General features: G+C 39.0%; 1 protein-coding gene across 1 annotated transcript in view; it reads left to right on the forward strand.

Moving 5' to 3' along the window:
- The window catches only part of LOC134575459 (alpha-2-macroglobulin-like protein 1), an 81,713-nt gene that overhangs the window by 22,940 nt on the left and 31,113 nt on the right, over positions 1-27,660 (forward strand). Inside the window, exons 10-15 of the mRNA XM_063434753.1 lie at positions 6,412-6,518; positions 7,900-8,064; positions 18,547-18,762; positions 20,111-20,183; positions 22,087-22,232; positions 22,885-23,040. Of these exons, the coding sequence (XP_063290823.1) occupies positions 6,412-6,518; positions 7,900-8,064; positions 18,547-18,762; positions 20,111-20,183; positions 22,087-22,232; positions 22,885-23,040 (863 nt within the window). The remainder of the gene's footprint in view (positions 1-6,411; positions 6,519-7,899; positions 8,065-18,546; positions 18,763-20,110; positions 20,184-22,086; positions 22,233-22,884; positions 23,041-27,660) is intronic.

A 27,660-nucleotide genomic window follows, 5' to 3' on the forward strand; every position in this document is an offset into this window, starting at 1 on the left:
CACCATATGTGGTTTTTCAAATCTTTCAATTGTCAAACTATTTACTATTTTGAAAAAGAAACTAAAATAAACATAATAATAATAATAATAATAATAATAATAATAATAATAATAATAACACGTTTAGGTCTCTCAAAGTCAAACAGGGAGTTTGGAAGGAACTTACCTAATTTAGGAAATATTTTTCCCAGTATGATTGCAAGTCAGTTACAAACTCCTTTACAATAATCACTTCAGTAAGTGGTGATGGTGCAATGACTATATCCCTGCAGCCTTACATTTGACACATTTGTCTGGCAGAGAACAGTGTATTAAAGTGGAGCTCAGAGTTACATATTAAAGCCCTGTCATTCAATGAGCTGAGATTTACCCGTCATGTCTCAAATTATGCATAGCAGGGAATTGTACTTGTTGCTCCCAGGGAGCGAACTCTTGTAAGTATAATGCCTGTTCCTGTCAGACTGTCCTGTTTGATGAGCAGTGTTGTCCGTGCATGGTCACTCCCAGAACCAATCACCATAAAGTCAGGGGAAGTCTTTTGACTTGCATCTCAGGGTTCAGCACCAGCATGTCCCTCCATATCGGTGCTGACACCATTGGTATGATTTGGTATGTGAAATGGGAAATGTAATTCACAGGACTTGTAATCAGAGCTATGAATTGCACTTTAAAAACATATTTTTTATCACTTTTGCATATTTGTCAAATGCAAGGAAGCAGAAACTGTACTTTGGCACCATAACCCCTTTAATAAGTGGTTATATTGCATACAATGTTCATTTAAAATATTGAAATGGTGAATGTAAGCACTAAATGAATTCAGTTTCAGCTAAAATTTTGGTCATTACTAGATGGTGTTTTAGTGTGGAGTGTGTGTGTGTTGGGGATATATTTTAACGGTATTTGTTTGAATGTTAAAGTGTGTATGTACACATATATAAATATATATTGATTTTTTTTAACCACCGTATAGTGTTTTGTATCTCATTGTTAGTGAAAGGTTTGTTTAGAAACTCTAGTTTAATTAGATGAATTTTTTGGAGATTGCATTTTCTGAGATTTTTCTTTTTTAATATGTTTCTGTTTATTATTAATGATTACAAAAAAGAATAAGAGTTGAAACAGAAAAGATATATTTTGCTCTCACTTACACAAGATTACAAAAGACTAAACATAATACATACCGCCTGTGAGGTACTTTGGGGGAGAATAACCAGCCATGATATAAAATCCCTATGCAGATCTTCATCTAAGAATATATACCACAAGATCTGATTGAACAAAATTCAGTTACTTTTTCAATCCAAAGTTCACACTCCTGTTGTTTATTAGGGTCTAGTCCTTGTGACTTGAACAGTATAATTATACAGTAATGCTTCCATGTTTAGCTGGTTCAACACCTGTGACTGTGAGTTAAACTTAGCTATTGTAAAGATATTTGAAGATTTCCAATTACGGGCAATGAGGGTTTTAACTGCAATCATAAAACAAATATATATAAATACATCTTTTCTCTGTAGTTGATTAATATTCAGGTGAAGAATGGGATTCTCTGGGGCTTTAGGAATAGATTTATTTAATAAAAATTCTAGCTCCACAAAAACCTCCTTCCACTTATTTTGAATTATATCATATTCCCACCAGATATGAGTAAAATAACCAAGTTGTCTATTGCATCTCCAACATAGTGGCGAAGTAGATTTATACATCTTAGCCAGTCTGGACGGGACCAAATACCATCTGTTCAATACTGTGAATAGAATTTCCATTAGATTCAGACAGTGGAAAAAATGACAGGTTTTCAAAAGAACTGAGCACCATTCCTCTTTGTTAATTTTTATCTTTAAGTCCTTTTCCCACTTTTTACAAGCTATGGTGGTTTTGGGAGCCTCTAGTTTTAACATAGCCCTCTTAGCTTTTGAAACCGCCTGATCTACTAGTATAGCATTTAGACAAATATAGTTATATATACAGTATAGAGAGTTATCCCAGGCTTGTTACTCCCATACCATAAAAGGGCTCCCAAATCTATCATTCCGCAGGCCTCACTCTCCAAATAATGTCATCCTGTATCTTTAACAGTATCCAGTTGGGATCTATGTAGGTGGTATAATAGGTTGGCTAAGAGTGTCCTGTCACTGATAGGGAAGCTTTGTCCTCCAGCTCTAACCTTCTGCGCTAACTGTTTTTATTGATCCTTGGTCTTTTCCTTTTCCAAAGAAAATTTGTGAACGAGCTTTGGATCATATCTATTTGGATCATATCTAACCATGGTTTAGGCAGGTTTAGCGGAAGGGAAGGTGGAATGGTACATGCATTAATAAGATTCCTTCTACCCCACCAAGTAACGTCCACTTGTTTCCATTTTTTTTATATGTTCATTGTTTTAAGATAATTTAAAAAAAATATTAAACTGCATAGTATCCAATACATTTCGTGTAAGATCTATACACAAATGTGGAAGTGAATCCTTTGCCCATGCAAACTTATATTGATTTTTAATCAGATCCCTTTTTCTTTTACCTTGATTAATATTCATCAAAATTGATTTATTTATATTTATTTTATAGTTAGAAATATCGCTGTAAGGCCTGATCTCCTTCATTAAATTGTCCAGAGAGTTGACAGGGTCAGTTAGGGTCACCAGCAGGCATCGACATACAAATGTAATTTTGGATCTCTATGCTTTGTCGGAAAGCCTTTCAGAGCATCATTGTGTCTTATTTTTATGGCTAAAACTTCCATTGAGATAATATATAGAATTAGAGACAGTGGGCAACCCTGTCTGGTCCTATTATGTAGATTGAACCAATCTGAACAAATATTGGGTCCAATCGTTCTTGCAGAAGGGCAAGAATAAAGAGACATAATTGCCGATGCATCAAACCCTGAATTCTGAATTTTAGTCGAACCTTACTCAGAAACTCCCAACTGACTCTATCAAAGGCCTTCTCAGTGTCAACAGCCAACAACAATAAGGGGTTTTTCTTTCTATTCGCACAATCCAGAATGTCTAATATTTGTCTAGAATTATCTGTAGCAGTGTGACCCGGCACAAATTCGATGTGGTCTTGATTAATAATAGTATTAAGAATTTTCTTCAGCTTATTAGATAAAATAGCTTAAAATATTTTGACATTCCTATTAATTAATGATATAGGTCTGTAACTTTCTACTTTAGTCGAACCTTTCCTGGTTTCAAAATGGGCAAAACATTCGCTATAAGCAGTTATAGCCAACCTCTTATCCAGTTGGACACCAGGTACACAATTAAAATCCCATTTAAGGATCAATGTTCCCTATAATATTTGATCTATTCTATTTATTAACTTTTGGAGAAATGTAATCGGGGATTGATTAGGGCTGTAAATATTTACTAGTGTGTAGACCACATAATTTATTTTATATATCAAGATAATATATCTGCTGCTGTCGTCCACTTCCTCGAAGATTGGTTTAAGATTGGAAACTATTATTGCTCCATGTGGAAAGCAAGAAAATGTTGTTGAATTTTTAGCATAATTAATGCAATGTTTTTTTTTTGACACATAGTATGAAACTGATGTCCTCTTTTTTCAAACCCTGAGCATTTATTCAAATACATTTGAGAGTCATCTACATTCAATCCTCCTGTTCTTCTGCTTCCACCTATCACCTTCACCATCATTAAATTTAAAAAAACATACAAATAGTGTCTAAAACCATCGTTCCACATTCAAACCTCAAGGAAAAACCTTGTAAGATTAGAAATAACATTTCCAATCTGGCCGTCTTAGGTCACATTCAAGGTGTACACGATCAAATGCTGTATCGTTATATCATGAATCTAAAGCTTCACTAATATTGCTTCCATTATTAATGTTTCTCTCTTCTCTTCTTCCCTCCCAACATCTCTCCCCCTGCTGTAATTCCTATTTAACCTCTACTCTATGTTTGTTGGTTCCCTCTTTTCAATTTTGAGTATACTATGAAAAAAAGAAAAATAATGTAATAAATAAATGTTCTCTACTCTCCCTCTATCCCTTCTAATCTCCTTCTCCCTTCTCTTTCTCTTTCTCATCCACACCCATGATTCTTCTATTTTCTCAATAATAGCTAGGGTCCTACCTCTAATTCCAACTTCGATATTCAACCCATTCAATCAGAGTTTACTATCAATAGTTAGTCGTTAATTTTAATGTTGCAACTTATAGCTAACTAGTTCAGAAAAAGTGCAAAAATAACAGATTGTTTGTTAATTATGCCTTTCTCAGTGATCTACACATATTCTCATTTGTAGATAACAAAGATAAAATTTAATGAGCAATCTTTATGTTAATTTCCTCAAAGGCCTGTGGAGAATGTAAAAAAAAAAACTTAGTTCTTTCAGTTATCCTATCTAAATCTCTTTAAGTCTCAGATTGTAATTGCTATAAAATGTATCAATTCATTTTAGATTATGCATCCAAAGCTTTATAATCAAATGTGACAAATAGTCTTAATAATTGGTAAAGGGGTCTAATGTCCAAATCTTCACCTGGGATACTAAACTACCGTATAATCGATCTTTCCAACATCTTGTCTAACTTTCATACTCACATTTGGATACTTAGCCTCTTTAAGTTAAAGATAACCAGTACTTTCAATAATAGATGAATAAGTCATCATACCAGATCTGCGCTTAGGATGATATATCGATATTCAATTATCATATAGGCAGTTTTTCAAACAAACTATTTATCTTAACACTAATTATTTTAGCTAAAGAAAGTGAAAATTTTAAATAACCCAAACGCGCTTCACAATATGCCCTGTCTATTTCTTCTAGTAGTGATGCCTTTAAATATTCCTAACTAATATTTAATCCTATCAAATCTTTCAGTGTTCACAACAGTACATTAGTACTTAAACTCAGAGAGAGAGAGATTCATTTTACTTATTAGAGATCGATTTACTAATTAGTCTCATTATAAACTTAGATCTATATACAAAGTCATTGAATTATAATCCAAATTTTAATCATGTCTGGTGCTTATACAGTGTTACCTTTAATAGTTTCTTATTTAAACTTTAAATTATTTGTCTGTCCTTATTATTGTTAATATTCATACCAGCAGTGCTTAATAAATTCATACAGATTGTTTCTCCGTTTATCAAATATATCTTTCTATTTCAAAAGTGTGAACAAAATATATATCTTTCCTTTTTATCTCCTTTCCATCTCCCTTCGAACCTCTCCTCCTCTCCTCCCTCCCCTATGTATTCCTACCCTCTTTTACCTGTGTGTAATTAAGTAGTGTCATAAATTCAAATATAACTCTATTCTGTATATCTATCATATAATATGGCGTATTAACTTATTAATATAGCTTATTATCAATAATTCAATAGTCTGCCCAGAATTTTACGGATGATCCCATTGATGGGAAAGGGTAATGTAAAACCATGTATGTTTTAATCACATTGTACAAACTCAACAGAAGCAAATATGTGCATCCAAAACAGGGGTGCGCAGGATGGGTATAGTTGTTGATAGTTGTGCCACCAACTAAAACCATGATTGGTGCTCTCAGCAGGAGACAAGAGTAATGGAAATAAATTACTAAAAAATAGCTTTTAATAGTATTAAGGCAAGAAACACTAAATTGTATAGTCAAGCCAGATGGTTAGAAAATTGCAAACTTATATCTGTCATGGCAAGTTCACTTTAAAATCTGGTAAAATAACTTTATCAAAGAAACTTTATTTTTGTGATGCAGAAGCTCAGTAATACAAGCATAACCAAATGACCAACTCTAGCTTAACGACTGATTGTATGCCTGTTGTTTGCCAATAAATACAGCCAACTAAGGCATCAATCTAATATTGTTGGATAAGCTTTATAAATGATTTTGAAGACATTTTTAATATTATCTTTTCAAAATATTAAAACATAAAAAATGTGTCATACTTGTATCTGTACAGTATATACAGTAGTGTGTATATATGTACCTATATATCAATTAACAAATAATTGATTGTATGGATGTATTGGAAAATTGGAAAAAAATATGTATCAATAAATGAACAAATATCAAATATTACAATATTACAATAAACTTCAAAATGTAAAGCATTTTAAAAGGGTTTGCAAAAAAATTAAATTGAGGCCTTAATGCCAGAGATATTAAGTATGACTGAAAGTATTCCGAACTTCTAATTCAGTTTAGACATCTACTAAATATTCACTAGGTAGTCACAACCTGGACACCTAGCACTGTCCTGATCCATTGAGTGCGGAAGTACTGAAATTAAACAGAAAGAATACTGTTATTAATTAACAGTGGGTACTATAGTGGATTTATTAAATGTGTTACAAAAAAAAAATAATGTAACTGTAAATGTATTTATAGCGAGTTGGTACTAAATATACCTTAATGTGTTTTCCCCCAGGGCACGTGGAGAGAGGATTTAAGTCACTCCAAATTGGAAGCCCTGACCTCATAAAATTTACAGGCTTTGATTTTTTTTATCATAAGGGAATTCCCTACACTGGCACGGTGAGCATGGATTGAGTACAGGACATGTACAATAATAATATAACAGAGTCACAAAGATAAGGCACCAAAAGAGATACACGTGGGCAGAAAAGATAAAGGAGAAAGACAGAAGAGTTACATGTAAATGGAAGTAATGGAAAAAAAAACATAGATATTTTTATAATTTATTTATAAGCGAAAGTACAAAAGACAAATGCTTTTGACTGGGGCAACTAAGCATGGGGCCTTAGATGCGAAGAAAAGGTTTGTGGATGAATGAAGCATATAGAGGTGATGGGGTAGAGAAAATGTCTAGACTTGAGAGGGTCATATAGAAACAGTCAAGAAAGGATTCAGGAGTTATACTCTTGGGGTAATTCATAAAAGAGTAGTTGAAGCCAGCAGAGTTTTTACAACAAAGAGTGGCAGATAGATTAACAAGAGACAGATAAAGGGATGGAATAGGTCACGCATACGTTTCTGTGATATCTGACATGGGAGATGGACATTGGAGAAGAGATATTTGAGACACAGAAAAGGAATGATGATAGATAGAAAAAGATTGCTGTCACAGAGGATGGAGTGTTTGTAACCCAGAATTGATATAGGAATGACATTAGATATGGATGCAACTACATAGAAGAGGAACAGTGAGATAGTAGACATATGGTGTTAACAGAGAGCAGTAAATAACTAGATGGTCCAACACTCCATCTAATGTTCCTTTATTAATGATCAAAAACAGGTAACAATTTGGTCTCCTCCAAAGACCTTTATCAAAACTATGCATCCTATATGAAGTTTCATCAATGACAGAGGATTTGTATAGCAATGATCATGGATATATAGATGGCCTTGACAGAGAAGGAGGACAAAAGTGATGAAAAAATTCAGATGACTATGACAGAGAAGAGGAATATTTATAAAAGCAGGTGGTAGATGACTGATGCAAAGCCAAGAAGCAGAGGTCATTGTAGAGCTAGAATGGCCATTACTCAAGGAAGTTAAAGAGATGATTTAATGAGAAGGATTCCATGACTCAATAAAGGGACCACAGTGATATCTGAAAGTTGAAATTCTAGGGAGACCTTTCAAGAAAAAAGGGCGTAGGAGACATAGGAGTGTCATGGCAGACAGCATTGATTCCACATAAAGACATCACTGATACCACATAAACAGGTAGCAGGCAAATAACGTAAATATAGCTGTGGCACTACATAGAGGCAGCAATGATGTTGCACAGAGACAGAAATTATACCACCGAGAGACAGCAGTGTTACCACATACAAATTATATAAAATGAAGAAAGTGATAGCTCTAAAAAGTAACACAGATACATGCTGCTGTAATATAATAAACAACATATGTTGGGACAAGATATTGATATGGGCTTTCTTTGCAGCTGACTGTTGTGAATGTGGATAAGCAACCAAAAGCAAATGAAAATGTATTCATAATTGTGAACAACGGTGATGAGAGGACCAACATATCTCTGGTGACTGATGACAAGGGATTAGCTCATTTTTCCCTTGATACATCTGAATGGAAGGAGACTGTCATGATACATGTGAGTCACTTTTGTTTTCTAAAACTGAGGGGAATAATAGATGACCAGTAAATGCTATGAATTATCTGTACGTCAATCGGTCTAAAGGACAAAACCTAAGTTTTCATCCCTCCTCCCTGTGATATTTCCCAGTTTTTCTCACACTTAGAGGAACATGCCCCCTCACCAGATCTAACATGCCTAATGACACTTTCCACATTCCCGATAACCACCTATTCATCCTGATTTATCATAATAAAAGTTTCTTCCCAACATCCTTTAATCCTCTCTTCATGGATTGTAAAGTTACATAATTAAATACTAATCTTTGTTGTAAAATTATACAAGTTCATCAACTGTTTTTTTTCCTGATCGAAATAAGAAATAAAATTACATTTGAAGTGATTTTCTGTTGTGCTACAAAAAGTGAAAACTATTTCTCCTTTTGTAAAAAGCTTTTACTATGCTTATTATGATTCACATGCTTGATTATTATATTTTCCCAATTCAGGAAATCCAGGCAGGTGAGGGTAATCAGATAACTTCAGACAGGATCTGCCTCTGTAGTCTAGGGAGACAACAAAACAATTGAGCACAGAACCTAAGGGGTTCTGTGCCTAAATAGGGGAGAGGTAATAGGAGCCCTCCCACAAGGAGGGGTCTCAGGACCTATATAATTGGAAGGCTCCTCTGGGTAAGTAGGTGTCCACACCTCCCTATGTGGGTGGGATGCAATGTCTGTTTGTTCATTTAACTTACAAACCTCCATACTTACTAAGCTGGATACCACAGAGCTTTGTCAGCCTAAGGGTATCCTGGAGCAGCATGGGGAATACACAATACATATCACCTAACATGCCCACAGGAGGACAGGTAGGCATAATGGCAGACAGGACGTGCCTGCCTTCCACTGCATGTCGCAACCAACATGGAGTGGCTGCAAGGGCCGGCGGGCGAAGAGACTGCGGTGCGCCTTGCACTCATGGCACGTTGCTAAAATTCTGAGTGGCAGGTCTCCCACTCCCAGGGCGCTGAAATCCATGTGGCATCTGGTGAGTGAGCGTAGCACACCAGCCTCTCACGGTGTGCCATGATAGGGATTTGGATAGATTGGGGGACTGGACACTCAAATGGTAGATTAAATTTTATGTAGAAAAATGCAAAGTACTATCTTGCTCACATTGTATTTCTTAACAGAGTTTTGTGTGATCTATAAAAACTGAAACATGCCTATTTTAAGATCATCTATATATGTTAAATAGACGTGTTCCCAGAAGAGAACCCTTACCACTTACCACTTTTGTCCAGTTTAAAATATCCCATTAATGACAACTCTCTGTACTCTATCAGTTAGCTACCCAGTCATGTGTCTCATTCCACCATGTTTATGTTATGCCTATTATGTCATATTGCTTAGTGTACGGTATTGCCGCTAGTTCCTCTATTTTGTTATTTAGGTTTTTTGCATTAGAAAGCATACATTTAATATTTATTATCATGAGTCACTTGTACTTTATGTGAGTTTTTATTACTATTACTTACATCCTCTGTTCTGAGATTGCTCCTCCCCTCGTCTCCACACCCTTTTACTGAGCTAAACCCCTTTCTGTCCTATCTCCATTTTGTAGATTTCTGTGTGCCTCCCTCCCCCCACACTAGTTTAAAATCTACTCCAACCTTCTAGTCATCCTGTCCCCCAGAACAGCAGTCTTTCTTCTGTCTAGGTGCAATGCATCCAGGGCTCGACTCGGCTTTTTCCACAGCAGGAACGCTGTTCCCGTTAGTAGTTCTGCAGGACAGAGGCAGCTCTCTAATTAGGTGATTTAGGTGGCCACCTAAAGGCCTCGCGCTGATTGGGGCCTTGTGGCTGCCTAAATCGCCTTAGGGCAGTGTGACATGTCGGTTCCTCAGTCAGAGACCGAGGGCCCGACTGTCAGGGTACCTGAAGTCTCTACCTCGGAGGAGGTTAGACTTCCCAGCGGCCGTCCTCTCAGGGGGGCTGATTCACCCAATCCTCACAGCTCTCATAGCCGTTCACACGCTGGCCGCGATAGCCCCGCTTCCTTTTATGACGCGGCGCTCAGGAGCCAACGTCATGACGGCAATCACATCCCGACCTGTCAATCTAGTTCTGAACAACGAATCAGGGCTCGGCAAGGGCGGAGTCATCAATTAAAGAACCAAGGTATAAAAGAGGGATGTGTGTAATGGTTCATTGCCCTGTCGTGGTTCTAGCTTGTCTGGTCCCTCAGTGCTCTTATTACTATTGTCTATTTGGTTTTGACTCGGCTTGTACTTTCGTTCCAGTTTATCTCTCGTGTCCTTTGACCTCGGCTCGTCTCTCGCTTACCTGTTCTCTCGTTCCCTCGACCTCGGCTTGTCTCTGACCATTCTTTGCTTTCTCCTTACGTTAGTCCGGCCATTCTAAGGTCCGGTATACGTACCTATCTCCTGTTTGTATTCTGCGTGTTGGATCCCTGTCCCGATCCTGACATTACGACAGGGCCATGGATCCTGCAGGTACAAACGCTCAGATTGGTTTTCCTGACTCGAGGTTTGAAGCCATGGACCATAGAATGGACCAAATGGCTCTAGCGCTGCAAGCATTGCTATCCCATCCGAATAATCAAGCAGAGGAGATGCGTACACCACCCATCTCTCTTGCTAACACAGGCCTAGAGGTAGCCACAATGGGAGCCTCTTCCCGTATTACTTCCCCTTTACGGTATGGCGGTTCTCCGGATACCTGTCGAGGTTTCCTAAACCAGATAGGGATTCATTTTGAATTACAACCCCGCGCCTACCCTACAGACAGGGCGAAGGTTGGATTCATAATCTCGCTGCTCATTGACAAAGCTCTTAGATGGGCTAACCCTCTGTGGGAGAATGATAATCCAGTAGTCTATAATTATAATGCATTTGTTACTACTTTTAGGAGGACTTTTGATCCTCCAGGAAGAAAGGCCAGTGCAGCTAGATTACTATTACGTCTTAGACAGCATAGTCTAACCCTTGTGGATTATGCGTTAGAGTTCAGATCCTTGGCAGCAGAGGTCAAGTGGAATGAACAAGCCTATATGGACGTATTTCTGAACGGATTATCAGATGTGATCTTAGACGAGGTTGCCACAAGAGATCTTCCTGAAAATTTGGAAGAATTAATTTCATTTATCTCTCGAATAGATGAACGCATGAGACAGAGGCAGAACACTCGTGATAGAAGTTATAGACCTTCCTTAAGACTAGCTCCCGCATTTCAGAATTCTGAATCTACTACTCTAGCTCTCCCAGAACCTATGCAGATTGGTAACACTCGTCTCTCAGAAAATGAAAGACAATATAGGAGAAGGGAGGGTCTGTGTATGTATTGTGGAATAGGAGGTCACCTACGCCTAAATTGCCCTAACCGTCCGGGAAACGCTCGCACCTAAGTTCCTCAAGAGGACAGGCCTTGGGTGTTTCTATTTTGTCCTCTACATATGATTACAAGGAGCATAGGCTACTGTTACCTGTTTCTTTAACTTGGGAAAAGGGAGTACTTAATGCTATGGCATTAATAGATTCCGGAGCAGCTGAAAGCTTTATTGACCAAGCCTTTGTCAAGAACCACTCTATCCCATCTCAGCTAAGGGAGACACCCTTGGCCGTTGAGGCCATAGATGGTAGACCATTATCAGATCCTGTTATTTCTCGTGAGACTATACCAGTTAAGTTGACTATTGGTATTTTACACGAGGAGGATATTTCTCTCATGCTTATCTCATCTCCTTCAGTTCCTATAGTCTTGGGGTACCCCTGGCTTAAAAAGCATAACCCTATTATTGATTGGGAACAAGGTGAGATAGTCTCCTGGGGTCAGGGTTGCCAGAAGGGTTGTGTACAGAAAATCTCACCGGTTTGCGTAGTGGACACACCTAGTAACTCTAACCAGCCCACAGATTTACGGATACCATCTCAGTACCTGGATCTAAAGGCAGTCTTTGATAAAAGGAGGGCTGATACTTTACCCCCACACAGGTCCTTTGACTGTAAGATTAGACTCCTACCTGGTACTATGCCTCTGAGGGGTAATGTATATCCTCTATCCACTAAGGAGAACTTAGTCTTAGAGGAATACATACAGGAGAATCTAGACAAAGGATTTATTAGGAGATCCTCTTCTCCAGCCGGGCCGGTTTCTTTTTTGTAGATAAGAAAGACGGCACACTACGGCCTTGCATTGATTATCGGGGCTTGAATAAGATAACGATCAGAAATGCTTATCCTATTCCCCTGATTACTGAGCTATTTGATCGCCTGAAAGGCTCCAAGATTTTTACCAAGTTAGATCTGAGGGGAGCTTATAACTTGGTGAGAATTCAGCAGGGTGATGAATGGAAAACGGCTTTCAATACCCGGTATGGCCACTATGAGTATACGGTAATGCCCTTCGGACTTTGCAATGCTCCCGCTGTATTCCAGGACTTAATTAATGAGGTTCTTAGGGAATTTCAACATGAATGTGTTATAGTTTATTTGGATGATATACTAATACACTCTAGAGAGCCTGAGATTCACCACAAACAAGTCAGAAGGGTATTGCATAAGCTTCTACAACATGGTTTGTACTGCAAATTGGAGAAGTGTAGCTTTGACCAATCTCAGATAAATTTTCTTGGTTACGTTATTTCTGGAGAGGGGTTTAAGATGGACCCGGTTAAACTCCAATCAATCTTAGATTGGCCATTGCCCAAGGGACTCAAGGCCATTCAGAGGTTTATCGGATTCTCAAATTACTATAGGCGCTTCATTAAGGGGTACTCGTCTATTATTGCTCCTATCACCAACATGACTAGACAGGGTGCTGATACTAAGACCTGGTCTCCGGAGGCGCTTGTTGCTTTCAGTACTCTCAAGGAACAGTTTGCCTCAGCACCAATATTAGTTCATCCTGACACATATTTGCCGTTTTTACTCGAGGTAGACGCCTCAGAGACAGGTGTAGGCACTATCCTGTCCCAAAGGCTAGGTTTGAATAAACCGCTGCACCCATGTGGTTTCTTTTCCAAGAAATTGTCTGGGCCTGAGAGCAGATATGATATTGGTGACAGGGAACTATTAGCGGTCATTATGGCTTTAAAGGAGTGGAGACATTTGTTGGAAGGGACTTTACACCCGGTTACTATTTTGACGGATCACAAGAATTTGTCATATATAGGGGAAGCCAAACGCTTATCCGCCAGGCAGGCTCGTTGGTCTTTGTTCCTTACTCATTTCAACTACGTGCTCACTTATAGACCTGGTTCTAAGAACTCTAAGGCCGATGCATTGTCCCGCCAACATGAACCTTCTACCATGTCTGATATGGTTTTTTCTTCTATAGTTCCCAAGTGTAATATTATTGCCAGCACTAGCATCAAGATTCACTCTCCATTGCTGGCTGAGATCAAGAAGTTACAGCATCTGGCACCCGGACTTATTCCTGGGGATCGGTACTTCGTTCCTCCTAAACTCCAACTGGAACTAATGCAGTGTTTTCATAACAGTAAATTTGCCGGACACCCTGGCATACGCAAGTCATGTTCTCTGATTTCTAAAGATTTCTGGTGGCCTTCGTTACATAAGGATGTAAAGGACTTCGTCGGGGCATGTGATGTCTGTATGAGGACTAAACAACCTCATACGCTTCCATGTGGGCTTTTGCACCCCCTAGAAATTCCCGAGAAGCCATGGTCTTGTTTGGCTATGGACTTCATTGTTGATTTGCCTATTTCTAAGAAACATACTGTTATCCTCACAGTAATTGACAGGTTTACTAAAATGGCTCATTTTGTACCTCTGCCTAAATTGCCCTCTTCTCCCGAATTGGCTGAGATTTTCGCGAGGGAGATTTTTCGTTTACATGGTATTCCTTCTGAAATTGTTTCTGATAGAGTGTCCCAATTTGTTTCCCGGTTTTGGAGGTCCTTCTGTTCTCAACTTGGCATCAAATTAAATTTTTCCTCTGCCTATCATCCTCAGTCCAACGGAGCTGCCGAACGCACCAACCAAAAGGTTGAACAGTTTTTGCGTTGTTTTGTTTCTGAACACCAGGACGATTGGGTCGGTCTGATTCCTTGGGCGGAGTTTGCACACAACAACCTTGTTTGCGATTCTACTCGTTCTAGCCCCTTTTTCATGAATTATGGCTTCCATCCTTACATTCTTCCGTCGGTCTCCCCCTCCCAAGGGATACCGTCGGTTGATGTTTATGTTGCCAATCTGAGAAAGTTGTGGGATCAGACTCGACGAATTCTTCTTCATAATTCCACGGTGTCCAAACGGCACGCTGACAAACGCAGACGGGTGGCTCCAGTGTTCTCCCCGGGTGATAGGGTATGGTTGAGTACCAGAAACATCCGCTTGAAGGTTCCTTCCATGAAATTTGCTCCTCGTTACATAGGCCCTTACAGGGTTCTGTCTCGTATAAACCCGGTTGCGTATCGTCTGGCTCTTCCGCCTGCCCTGCGCATCCCGAACTCCTTTCATGTTTCCTTATTGAAACCTTTGGTGTGTAACAGATTTTCCTCCGCTGTGTCCTCCCCTCGTTCTGTCCAGGTTGAGGGTCAGGAGGAGTATGAGATCAAGTCCATTCTCGATTCTCGAATTTCTCGGGGGAGGGTGCAATATCTTGTTGACTGGAAAGGTTATGGTCCTGAGGAAAGGTCTTGGGTGGTCCAGGAAGATGTGCATGCTCCTCGCCTCCTCAGGGCTTTTCCGTCTCGCCCCAGTTCCTTCCGCCCGGTGGGCATTTCTGAGAGGGGGGTACTGTCAGGGTACCTGAAGTCTCTACCTCGGAGGAGGTTAGACTTCCCAGCGGCCGTCCTCTCAGGGGGGCTGATTCACCCAATCCTCACAGCTCTCATAGCCGTTCACACGCCGGCCGCGATAGCCCTGCTTCCTTTTATGACGCGGCGCTCAGGAGCCGACGTCATGACGGCAATCACATCCCGACCTGTCAATCTAGTTCTGAACAACGAATCAGGGCTCGGCAAGGGCGGAGTCATCAATTAAAGAACCAAGGTATAAAAGAGGGATGTGTGTAATGGTTCATTGCCCTGTCGTGGTTCTAGCTTGTCTGGTCCCTCAGTGCTCTTATTACTATTGTCTATTTGGTTTTGACTCGGCTTGTACTTTCGTTCCAGTTTATCTCTCGTGTCCTTTGACCTCGGCTCGTCTCTCGCTTACCTGTTCTCTCGTTCCCTCGACCTCGGCTTGTCTCTGACCATTCTTTGCTTTCTCCTTACGTTAGTCCGGCCATTCTAAGGTCCGGTATACGTACCTATCTCCTGTTTGTATTCTGCGTGTTGGATCCCTGTCCCGATCCTGACACCGACACAGGAGGGGGACTTCATGCCGCCGGGTGCAAGGCCCCTCCACACCACCTGCCCTGGGGGAGAGACAGCCTCCTGTCTGCATCTCCCCCGAGTGCAGAGCTGCAGACTGAGGTGTCTCGCGATCTCCAGCCAATAAGAGCCTTGCCGCGGGTTACCACAGCAGAGATCGCGGCAACGCTCTTATTGGCTGGAGATCGCGAGACACCTCAGTCAGCAGAGATCGCGAGACTTACCACGTGGTCTGCAGCTCTGCATCCAGCACAGCTGCAGACCGAAGAACCAGCCCACCGGATGACCAAGGAAAGCTGCCCACCGGAGCACCAGGAAATAATTACAGAAATCTAAAAAGGTATTTACCTGTTCACAGCCCCTTTATCCACCTTACAGCCCCCCTACCCACCATACAGCCCTCCCACCCACTTATAGACCATCTACCCACCTTACAACCACAGCCCCCTACCCACCTTACAGCCCCCTACCTACATTACAGCCCCCCCGAACCCATGTTACAGCCACCCTACCCACCATACAGCCCACCTACCCACCATAAATTCCCCTACCCACCTTACAGCCCCCTTACCCACCTCTCGCCCCCCATACCCACCTCACAGCACCCTGTACCCTCTCAGTCTCATACCTCTCACAGTCCCCCTACCCTCTCACAGCCCCTACCTTTTCACAGTTTCCTACCCACACCTTGCCACAGCCACCCCCACCCTGTCTCCCCACACACTGTCACAGCCACTACCACACACTCTGCCACAGCCCCCCCAACAAACCCTGTCACAACCCCCTCACACACCCTGTCACTCCCCCCCATACATGAACCCTGTTACCTACCCACACACCTGGTCACCCTCTTACACACACACATTGTCACCGCCACACACACTCTATCATCCTCATACACTAAAAACCTCTCCATACAATATCACCATCCCCAATCACTTACAGCCCCCACACACTGTCACCCCTTCACCCAATATATATATATGCATACGAGCATATAATTTTTTTGGGTGGAGGGAGGTGGATCTTGGGTGAGTTTCCACACTTTTTTCCCCAGGACTTGACCCCTGAATACATCATAGGATTAAAGATTGTACCCAAGCGAAAATGTAGCCCGAGTGTGCTAAAATGCCAAAATCCTCCTTCTTATACCATGGCTTTAGCCATGCATTAACCTCTCTAATCTCCCACTGCCTTTCTACTGTACCGTGCGGCACAGGTAATATCCCTGAAAATACTACCTTGGTGGTTATTGTCTTCAGTTTACTTCCTAATTATCTGAACTCACTCTTTCGGACCTTCCATTTTCCCCTGACTTTGCACACACACACACCATCCCTACACACATTACATTCCAGACTCACACACTAGATCTCATATACAACTCTCGATCCACTACGCACACACACTTAATCTTCTATACACACTCTGAGTCCTCCACACACACTAGATCCCTACACACACAATAGATCCCCAATAGGCACACATTGACATAAACACTCTGGATCCCCTATGCACACTCTAGATCCCCTGTAAGCAAACATACAATATATCCGTAAACACATACACACTTTACAACCCCTACACGCACTACATAATCTAAACACACATACAATACAGCCCCTAGCCACACATTAGACCACAAACACAAGCTCTATGCATGGGCAGCCCTGGAAGAGCGTTGAACCAATAAGCTCAGTTTGAGCTTGTCATTGGTGATAACAACCCTCTTCTCTGGATCTACCCTCTTCTCAGTGGGCCGTTGTGATTAAAAAATTGTCCGGGAATTTTTTTTTCCCTGTCCAGCCCTGACTGTCACCCAGCTATGTGTCTGTTCCCCAACTATCTTATCTCCTCCCACTCTACTATCTGCCTCCACTAAACTCTGCTCAGCAGATCTCTATCAAGATTGTCAATCTTTCTCAGTGTCACAATTTGCTTCTCCAGATATTCAATCTGAGCTTCCAGTGAAGCCACTCACACACACCTGTCATAGAGGTATGGACCCTGGATGAGTACATCCAGGCATGCATACATGTTACAAAATGTGCACTGAGTCAGACAAACAATCTTGCTAACACTCATTTCCCTAGTTAGCAAAAAACAAGTAAGCAGGACAGTAAACAATATTTACCTTGTTAGTTTAAACTTCTGTTGTTTTAACTCCTACTTAAACAAGACTTCTTTAAGTGAACAAGCTCAGTGAGTCAGCTGTGGGTTTATATAGGTTATAGAAACCCCACACAGGTGGAAATTGAGGGACAGTCCCCCTAATTGACTCAGCAGCAGCACACATGGAATAAAAAAACACTGCTTCTTAACTTACAAGTTAAGTAGATCCACTGATTACAAGCAGGTGGAGCTGGAGAAGTTTGGAACCATGTAAGAGGCTGCAGGCCAGCACATGAGGAACACACAGTGTTCTGCAGTTAATTTTACTATTCTGGGTGTCAAGTCCAAATCAGCAACCAAAATCTGAATCCTTACAACACGTCTGAGTTCAAGGGGAATAGAAAGCAGTGAAGTAGGTGATCAGGCAGAGGTCATGCAACAAGTAGAGAGTAACAGCAACAAGTGTAATAGCTTGTGACAGCTTGGCAACAAAATTAATCGAGTGTCAAGTTCAATAAACTTCCTTTAGTTTTTAAACGCTGTGGGAAAGCAGTCCCCAGGGTAATACATGAGTGTAGGGATCATGGAAACTTAAAGGATAGGTTTGTATATGTTTTAAAGGATAGGTTTGTATATGTTTTTAAAGGATAGGTTTGTATATGTTTTTATAGGATAGGTTTGTATATGTTTTAAAGCCAACAGCTTCGTAATAGCCACATGCTTTTAATATGAAAACAATTCCTTGAATAATATTGCTCCAAACCCCATTTGAATCAATGTAACATGATATTCATTTCCCCCATAATAGCACTGATCAGCTCATGAGTTGTTCAGATACTGATTCCTGAATAGTTCCCAAACAATGTAATCATTCTTGCTATTGGGTGTTGGTTGTACAAACAAAGACCTCAAATAACCAAGGATAAAAACAAACGTTATTACTCATTGCTTTCAGATTGCATATTTTGTCCTTCTGGATTTGTTTAATCCTGATTGTTTCATGTTTCCCCCCTCATGCCTAATCCAGGGAGCCTTTCATTTGGAAGATGACGAGGAAAATGATCATTATACAATGGCTGGCAGAATGCTTTTTCCTTTCTACACCGCAAGCAACAGTTTTTTTAAAGTAGAGAACATTGCAAACAAGTTGACTTGTAATGTTAAGCAGCCAGTAAAAGTTGAATACTCGATTGATAAGAATGACTTGAATCCTAACTCCAATGAACTTACTATATTCTACTTGGTGAGTATTGTGTCTATATTCTACTGGGTCATGTATGTCAGGAGTCGAGCAGTGCTGAATTATGGACTTTGTAGACCTGCTCCTGAAAATTACTGCTGGTCAAATTATGAAGTCTGATTTCGTATCTCTAGTAAATGTAGAAAATAATCCAGGCACTCCAACAGGTTCCAAAATCAAGACAATTTATTTGAACCAGGAACTACACAGCAACGTTTCAGCCCCTTAGGGCTTTTATCAAAATCAAGCTTGATAAAAGCCCTAAGGGGCTGAAACGTTGCTGTGTAGTTCTTGGTTCAAATAAATTGCCTTGATTTTGGAACCTGTGCCTGGATTATTTTCTACATTTACTAAACTTAATTTTGGTCCATTTGGGTACTGGGACTTTCCATGGAGCACCCTGGATTCCATAACGAAGGGTTGAGTGCACTTCCATTTCCATTTATGTCTATCTGAATTCGTATCTCTGGCAGCTTGTACTTAGATCACACACCTGCCTCCAATCTGTAATTAGAATTTGTAGTAAAGTATAAAACTTCCAAATTCTGTGCATATAAAACCAGTCTTCACAAGCAGGCTGAGACACAGAGACATTTGTCGGGAGAGCCATGTCTACAATAAATCAGTGCCTATGGGTGATGCGGCACAAAGAGTCTACCCTTCTGGTGATTTTACACAAAGCAACTGTGTGCAATCGCATGGAGCACAGCAAGGAGCAGAAACACTTATTTGTATAAACGGTGCCAAAGCTACCTATGGCACCTTATATGTTATGGATAGTGTTTTTCATGTAGCTTGACCAGGCCAGGGAGAATATGTGTATCTGCACACCGTATATATAACACTGAACACGTTGGGACACAATAAATAGATATAAAGAATAGTCAATCAACTTGGATGCTATTGTAATACATGGAGCTTCGGCTCCAATAGTTAATTTTTTACCTGGACCTGAAGACATGACTTATTTTCAACAAATTAAAATTTCAGAATGAATTACATTGGGCTAAAGAAAGGCTTGCTGTACTTTGTGGGAGAAGGAAGGAGAAAGGGGGTCCCAGAATAAATTCTAGCAAAGAAATGTGTTTCTTTGCAGGGTAGCAAAACAGAACTTGATCTATAATAAGAATAATATTTTTACATACCTTTCCAATACAAATTCGATTAACACATATACATTGCTGACGTTGTCTGTTAATTATTATTTTTACATGGGTATGTATTTACCTCAAGGGATAAAGTATGGCATTTTCTATTTCATATTAGAAGTAAATAAACACATTTATCTGATATTTAATAAAAAATAAAAAATACTAGTGGACTGAGTTAATTTCATTTTCTGTTACTGCAGATTTCAAGCAAAGGAAGAATCGTGACAGGTGGAGAACACAACCTGGATGTTAAAGGAGAGTCAAGTGATTCTAGTGAGTGCGCTTATTGCAGTGTCAAATGGTAGTGGCTTATTCACTTGTGCAGTTTTTCCAACTCTTGTATTCTTAAATACACCCAAATTATGGATTTTTTCAGGAATTGCTGCTTTTTTAACAGCCAACTGCTACCTGCTAAAATGCCTGACAGGACTTTAAGCAGCTTACTGCACACCACATTTCACAAGGGACAGGGAGAAACCAGTTTGCTTTACTGAAAACCTGTCGCTAAGTAGTGGCCAACAGCTCCCGTTATGCCCTCTAGGAGCCATTAACCTCCAATTAGCAACTGGTTTATTACTGGTTTCCAACCATAAACAGTAGTGAGACTTGGAGAGTGAAGTAAAATGCTAAATTTTATTCCGACATATGAGCCCACCCCAACATCTGTTTTGCAGCTAGTCCTAAAAATGATGCACCAAAAGATATATTTGTAAACAGCGGATGTGTTTCTATATGTTTACTGTCAGATGCTGATATCTCTTGAGTCTGCCTTGGCGCATTCATTTTTCTTATAGGATGCCTCCTCTGATCTTAGCTTGAGAGGTTAAACCGTTCAAAAACGGTTTAACCCCAAAGAGTGCATTCCAAATCCATACCTGGATGTTCCCAATGACACTGGTTATCTTGAATTTGGTTAGAGGAAGCAGGGACTACTGCCTGGGATAATTCATTGTAATCCCTGTCACTGTCTCCTGCTAAGGCCAATCACAGTGAAGCATGCAGGCACATGGTGAGACTTTATGGTAACCGCGTGCATACTAAGTGTTTCTGTGCTTTAACAGCAAGTTCTAATCTGAAGTGGGATCTTTACAAGAGAATGTTTTTCTCCCAGTTTGTAAAAAGAAATTACGAGTTGAGGAATAGCAGCAGCTTCTAAATAGTTGATGTTGCCAATAGCAGTGGCTTGATAGGATTGCAACAGACTCGTATATTGAACCTCATCATATTTATCAAATTATTTTTCATAAAATAAGAGTAACTCAAAGTTTGAAATACAATTACATATCAACATCTTAGATTAGAATAGTTAAAGGCATCTGCGCTCTGTGGTTTTATTATTTACTAGATTTTAGAAATTATTAGGGATGTGAGATGTGCTTCCACTGTAGCAAACACCCCGGCCCCTTGGGAGATATGTGTACCTATTGCTGAGTGAATGATGGCAGACTGCAAAGGCAGGGAGCTGGATGTGGGTAGATTCCACTTCTCTTATTGCACCTTCTATAACCACCATCAGCTGTGAGGGCCAAGGACAGGCAAACACATCACTGGAACATATCTGTCTAAAATCATGGCACAAAAACTCTATGAGTGAAAGATCAGAAGCCAGTAAAAGTTACTTGTTTCTATCCTATGCTTAAGATAACCTTGCTAGTATATCTTTTTTTTTATAACATGTAACCAGCACTTTATTTAGTCTACCTCAATACAAAAAGAAAGCGACCCGATCCTCCTTTTCCTACAGAGCTCCACAATTATGGAACAACCTCCCGCACACTTTTAAATCTTACCCAGGCCTAAAATCCTTTAAGAGATCCCTCTCTACATACCTCAAAACAGAATGCACCTGTCATGGTTGATTATATATTTCATACCTGTTCTATGTTAAATTTTGTATTAATATTGTTTTTGTATTTTATTGTACCCTATTGTATCAATGCAATGTTTTGTGGACCGAGGACATACTTGAAAATGAGACAAATCTCAATGTATCTTTCCTGGTAAAATATTTAATAAATTAATAAATACATCTCTCACTCCTCTGCTACATATTGTTTGTATTCATATAGAGTAAAGGCTACTCATAAAATACCTACAGACTGTTCGTTTATTTCACAATCTGCATGTTATTTTAATTTTTTTATTTATATTATGTTTGTGCACTGCTTTACCCTAGATTTGCACGGTTTCTTCTCTCTGAATATTGAACCGACCATCAGTTTTTTTCCTGAAGTCCAGCTGTTAGTTTTTACGATATTAAAGAATGGGGCTATCACTGCTGACAAATCAACCTACCGAGTATCAGCTTCTTACAAAAACAAGGTGAGTGAATATTAAAAAATATCACTATCCACGAGACAACAAAAGGTAAAGTGTAGGAAATAAAAACAACACTGCAAGGAATTATAAAACATAAATAAACAAATAATAGTGCCTCCAAACTGTATTAAACCTCTGTTCTCTTGGCTAATCTGAATATTTGTTCCAACAAATGTTGTACTTTTTTTTGCTTTTTACGTTTTTCACGCCAGTGAATCTCTCCATACAATTTAAATTTGTAAAAATAAAAATCTGTATTTTCATAAATAAAGAAAATTCAGTGTACTAATAAAAAATGTTATGTTTGATGTAATTTGCTGAATGCAACAATATTATATTAATATAATAAATTTAATACATTGTTAATATTTTATTGATAAAAAGCCATACCTAATATAGCTAATGCATACACCCTCCATAACAAGGTTTCTCCTCAGTATTGCATTGACTTTCTACTCACTTCTCAACTTCTCTGTTCTGATCTCTGCCCCCTGATAGCATTAGTTTATACCCCTCATTGTCTTTGTCATTTTCTCTATATTCTGTTCTATCCCTTGCCCCGGCAGCTGCGTCATTAAATATTCTTTAGGCATCTTTGTTTCAGTACCATATTAATTGTATTCCTTGTGCTTTGAATCCGAATCCTTAAAAATAGGTGAAACTTCAGTTTTCTGAAAAAGAGGTTAATCCAAGAGGAAAGGTGAATTTGGATATCACTGCAGAATCCGGGTCCATGTGCTCTGTACGTTCAGTAGATAAAGGACTGTTACTTCACCAGTCTCATGAAAGTCTCCTTCCTGACATAGAGGCGGTAAGTTAGTGATTCACATTGTGGTTTAAATCTCCAAAAGTCATACATATATTGTACCCTCAAAGGGATGTGCATCATGTGACAATGTGTGTTAAGCCAGCAAGCACTTATGCAAATACACACATTCAAATAAAGCAAGGGAAGTGTGAAAAGTTTGCAACAAATCTTTATAAAATGACTATAAACTTTGTCAGCCTCCCAAACTTGTGCCACTTACCTGCCTCTTACCCACCCACTCTCTACCCATCTAAGTTTCACCTGTACCAGCACGAGCCAATGTATAAGAAAGTATATGCACGTTCATGAGATTTGAGAAAAAGAGCACACAATGCTGAGGGGCAGGACAATGACAAACAGATTATCTGTATACTGAAATAGAGCAAGTTCAATTGAGTGTGTGTCTATACACACACACACACACAATGTCTCTCTCTCTCAATTGAACTTGCTCTTTTTCAGTATGAAGATAATGCATATATTATAATTTATTTTGGGTTGTAAGCTACATATTTAATAACTATAAACTGGCAATGCCATGCATTCATTATACCTTAAACAATACATCCCTTTGATACACGTGAGGTATGAACCTTATCCACCACAGTTCTAAACATTAAGCACAATTAAATAAGTTAGTGAGGTGAATCTGAGGCCCCATTGCCACCAGTGGCACTACAAGCTCTCTGACGAGGCTGTCTTGCTTCCTAGGATGTATCTAGTTATTGAGTAAAAGTTAAAGCTTTGGCCATTTGATCAGTCATAACAGCATAATCAGGCAACCTGGTGAGTGTCAGCATTCACCAAGTGGTAAAGGAGATGTTTATTGGTGTGTGGACTGGAGAGTATGGCAGGGGCAGCCAACACAGACCGTGGAAGAACACAAGTTGATTCAGAAACATGGCTTGAGGATGAACTTTAATATGAATAGCATCGAAGGAATTAATATGGAGACAAACAATGAGATAGAAAGGGAATAAAAATGGAAATTGTATGGGCCATAGAAAATATGGTGATATGGAGGGTGGGAGAGGTAGAATGATATAGAGGGGTAAAGAGGGTATATTTAGATAGAGTGAGTGGTAAATGTGGAGGGTTAAATATGGGGATGGCCTAAAGATGAAGAATTTACATGAACAGGAAATAATTGTGGTGTAAAAGGACAGGAACAGATATTAGGAAGCTGTTAAAAGGACTGATATATATATATCCGCTGGGTAGGAAGCAGGTAATTAAGATGGAAACTGGACGGGAAATTAGGAAAGTTTCAAATTAGTGATATGACGTGAACTCATACAGAATGCATTATCTGACACAGAGAGGGTGAGGTTTTCTGGTATGACTGCTGGGTGGCTGGTGGCTCACTCATTGTTTAGACGAAGTGCCAGCCATGAATGCATGTAATGTGCATTAAGTGACTAGTGCAAGTCCTGTGATCTCGCAACATCATTGATACCCCCTCTAAGGTAAGCATGGAAAGCACAAGCAAAAAGAAACTGGTAAATAATATAATTATAAAGCTATTTTCAAAATGATGCAAGTCCCTTCATAGAAACATAGAAACACAGAACGTGACGGCAGATAAGAACCATTCGGCCCATCTAGCCTGCCCAATTTTCTAAATACTTTCATTAATCTCTGGCCTTATCTTATAGTTAGGATAGCCTTATGCCTATCCCACGCATGCTTAAACTCCTTTACTGTGTTAACCTCTACCACTTCAGCTGGAAGGCTATTCCATGCATCCACTACCCTCTCAGTAAAGTAATACTTCCTTCAACTTTCCTAAAATCCTACGGTCATTTGCTAAGCTGTGAGTGGTTGTTTACAAATGTTAAATTTTATTTGGTTTAATTAAAGAAACCTCAGCGGCAACATTTTACAAATTATTTACTCAGTTTACGATCCTCCAAATGTGTGAATCCTGGTAAATTGGGCATCTTATATCCTGGAAGATTCCCACATATTTGTTTAACCCCTTAAGACCGCAGGACGTACTATGACGTCCTTATTTTGGTGGCTCTAAAAGCCGCAGGACGTCATAGTACGTCCTGCGATCTTATGTACTTACCCGGTCGCCGGCGATCCCACGCCGGCGATCGCGGTATGGGGGACTTACCTGGGAGCCCAGGGAGTCCCCCTGCGTCCTCTTCAGCCGCCCAGGGCCATGTGATCGCGAGGTCCTTGCGAGGACCCCGCGATCACATGGACGGCATAGCCGTCCAAGGCATTGCCAGCAGGGGGAGTGCCTGTAATGACAGGTACTCCCCCTGCTGTCTGAAAAAAAAATTAAAAATGTTAAAACAGTGTAAAAATAAATTATATATACTTAGATCATATATATATTTATTATATATATGATCTAACTATATATATACACACATATACACACATACACATAAATATGCATACACTGTCTACGTGTATTTTAATATTAATATATACATAATTATATATATATTAATATCAAAATACACGTACAATGATATTGATTAAATATATATATAATTTTCATTATATATATATTTATATATAATAAAAAATAAATAAATATATAAATACGTTAAAAAAATAAATACAAAAATAATAAAAAAAAAATAGATAAAAAATATATAAACATGCGTAATTTCGTTCTAACTGTATTTTAAAATTAATATATATATATTGATATCAAAATACATGTAGAACGAAATAATATATATATCTATATACATAAGTATAGACGTATATATCACTATGTATATACCTATATATAAATAAAAATAATTTAAAAAAATTATATACATATATATACACATATATATATATACACACATATATATATAATAATTCTACGCATATATTTATGTAATAATTTTACATAATTAGGTCATTTTATTAATTACAATTTGCAGGACCTGCCTGCCAACCCAGGCCAAAAGTTCAGGGAATTACATTGTCTAGCACTATATTTAACTCTGTAACTTTCCAAGACACCATGAAACCTGTACATGGGGGGTACTGTTTTACTCGGAAGACTTCGCTGAACACAAATATTAGTGTTTCAAAACAGTAAAATATATTACAACGACGATATCGTCAGTGACAGTGACATTTTTTGCATTTTTCACACACAAATGGCACTTACACTGACGATATAATTGTTGTGATACGTTTTACTGTTTTGAAACACTAATATTTGTGTTCAGCGAAGTCTCCTGAGTATAACAGTACCCCTCATGTACAGGTTTTATGGTGTTTTCAAAAGTTACAGAGTCAAATATAAGGTTTGCGTTTCAGTTTTTTCACATTAAAATTCGCCAGGTTGCCTTTGAGACCGTATGGTAGCCCAGGAATGAAAATTATCCCCATGATGGCATACCATTTGCAATAGTAGACAACCCAGGGTATTGCAAATAGGGTATGTTCAGTTTTTTTAGTAGCCACTTAGTCACAAACACTGGCCAAAATTTGCGTTCAAATTAGTTTTTTGCATTTTCAAATATTAACACTAACTTTGGCCAGTGTTTGTGACCAAGTGGCTACTAAAAAAGACTGGACATACTCAATTTGCAATACCTTAGGTTGTCTACTTTTGCAAATGGTATGCCATCATTAGGGTAATTCTTATTTCTGGGCTACCATATGGTCTCAAAGGCAACGTAACCAATCTGGCGAATTTCAATGTAAAAAAACTGAAATATGTAACACGCTATATTTGACCCTGTAACTTCCCAAAACACCATAAAACCTGAACATAGGGGGTACTGTTTTACACGCGAGACATCGCTGAATACAAATGTGTGTATTGTATTGCAGTAAAAGCAAACAGTATTATGACATTCACAGTTAGAATGTCACGTAGAACTAAAAAAATTAAAAAAATTATTATTTTCTCCCATTTTTAAATATTTTTTTCATATTAAATTATGTTCCATACCTAAATATTTGATGTTAAACGAAAGCCCCGTTTCCCCTGAATAAAATGATATATAATAATGGGGGGTGCATTTAATATGAAAGAGGTGAATTATGGTTGGACAGACATATAGCGCAAATGCCAGGTTTTGTTTACGTTTTTTTGGATCACAACTTGTACATTTGGCTGCGGTCTTAAGGGGTTAATCAGTTTATTTATTCAAAATCTGTACATTAACTTGGCTCAATTTGGTTTATGTTAAAATCTGATCAATTCGGGATCTTTCTGATAATAGTGACATAAAGTCACAGGTTAATTCCAGACAGAAAGAGAGTATTTTGGTTTCTGTACCGCTCCCAATAGCAACAAAATTAAAATCAACCAAACTAGAACCAAAATTTCCATACTTTAAATGCAAAGTAACATTAACCAATCGTATTCAATCAGTCTATATAAGGTGTTCGCTTTTCCTTCGAATCCTCTTCTTTGAATGCGACTGCGCTCCAAAACCAAATACAAGTCTTAAAATGCATACCAATAACTTTAGATCAAATCAGAAAAGTGTTGAATTCCATAGGTAACTATCCCATCTTCATAATAGCAAAGGAACTTGAAGACACATCTTCAATACACAGGAACTGTGCATTAACACAATAAAATAAATGTGAAGGGCAAAGAAAGGGTGGGAAAATACTCAACTCTTGTCTTTAATTAAGTTGTGATTT

This window comes from Pelobates fuscus, chromosome 10, assembly GCF_036172605.1.
Source record: "Pelobates fuscus isolate aPelFus1 chromosome 10, aPelFus1.pri, whole genome shotgun sequence".
Lineage (NCBI taxonomy): Eukaryota > Metazoa > Chordata > Amphibia > Anura > Pelobatidae > Pelobates > Pelobates fuscus.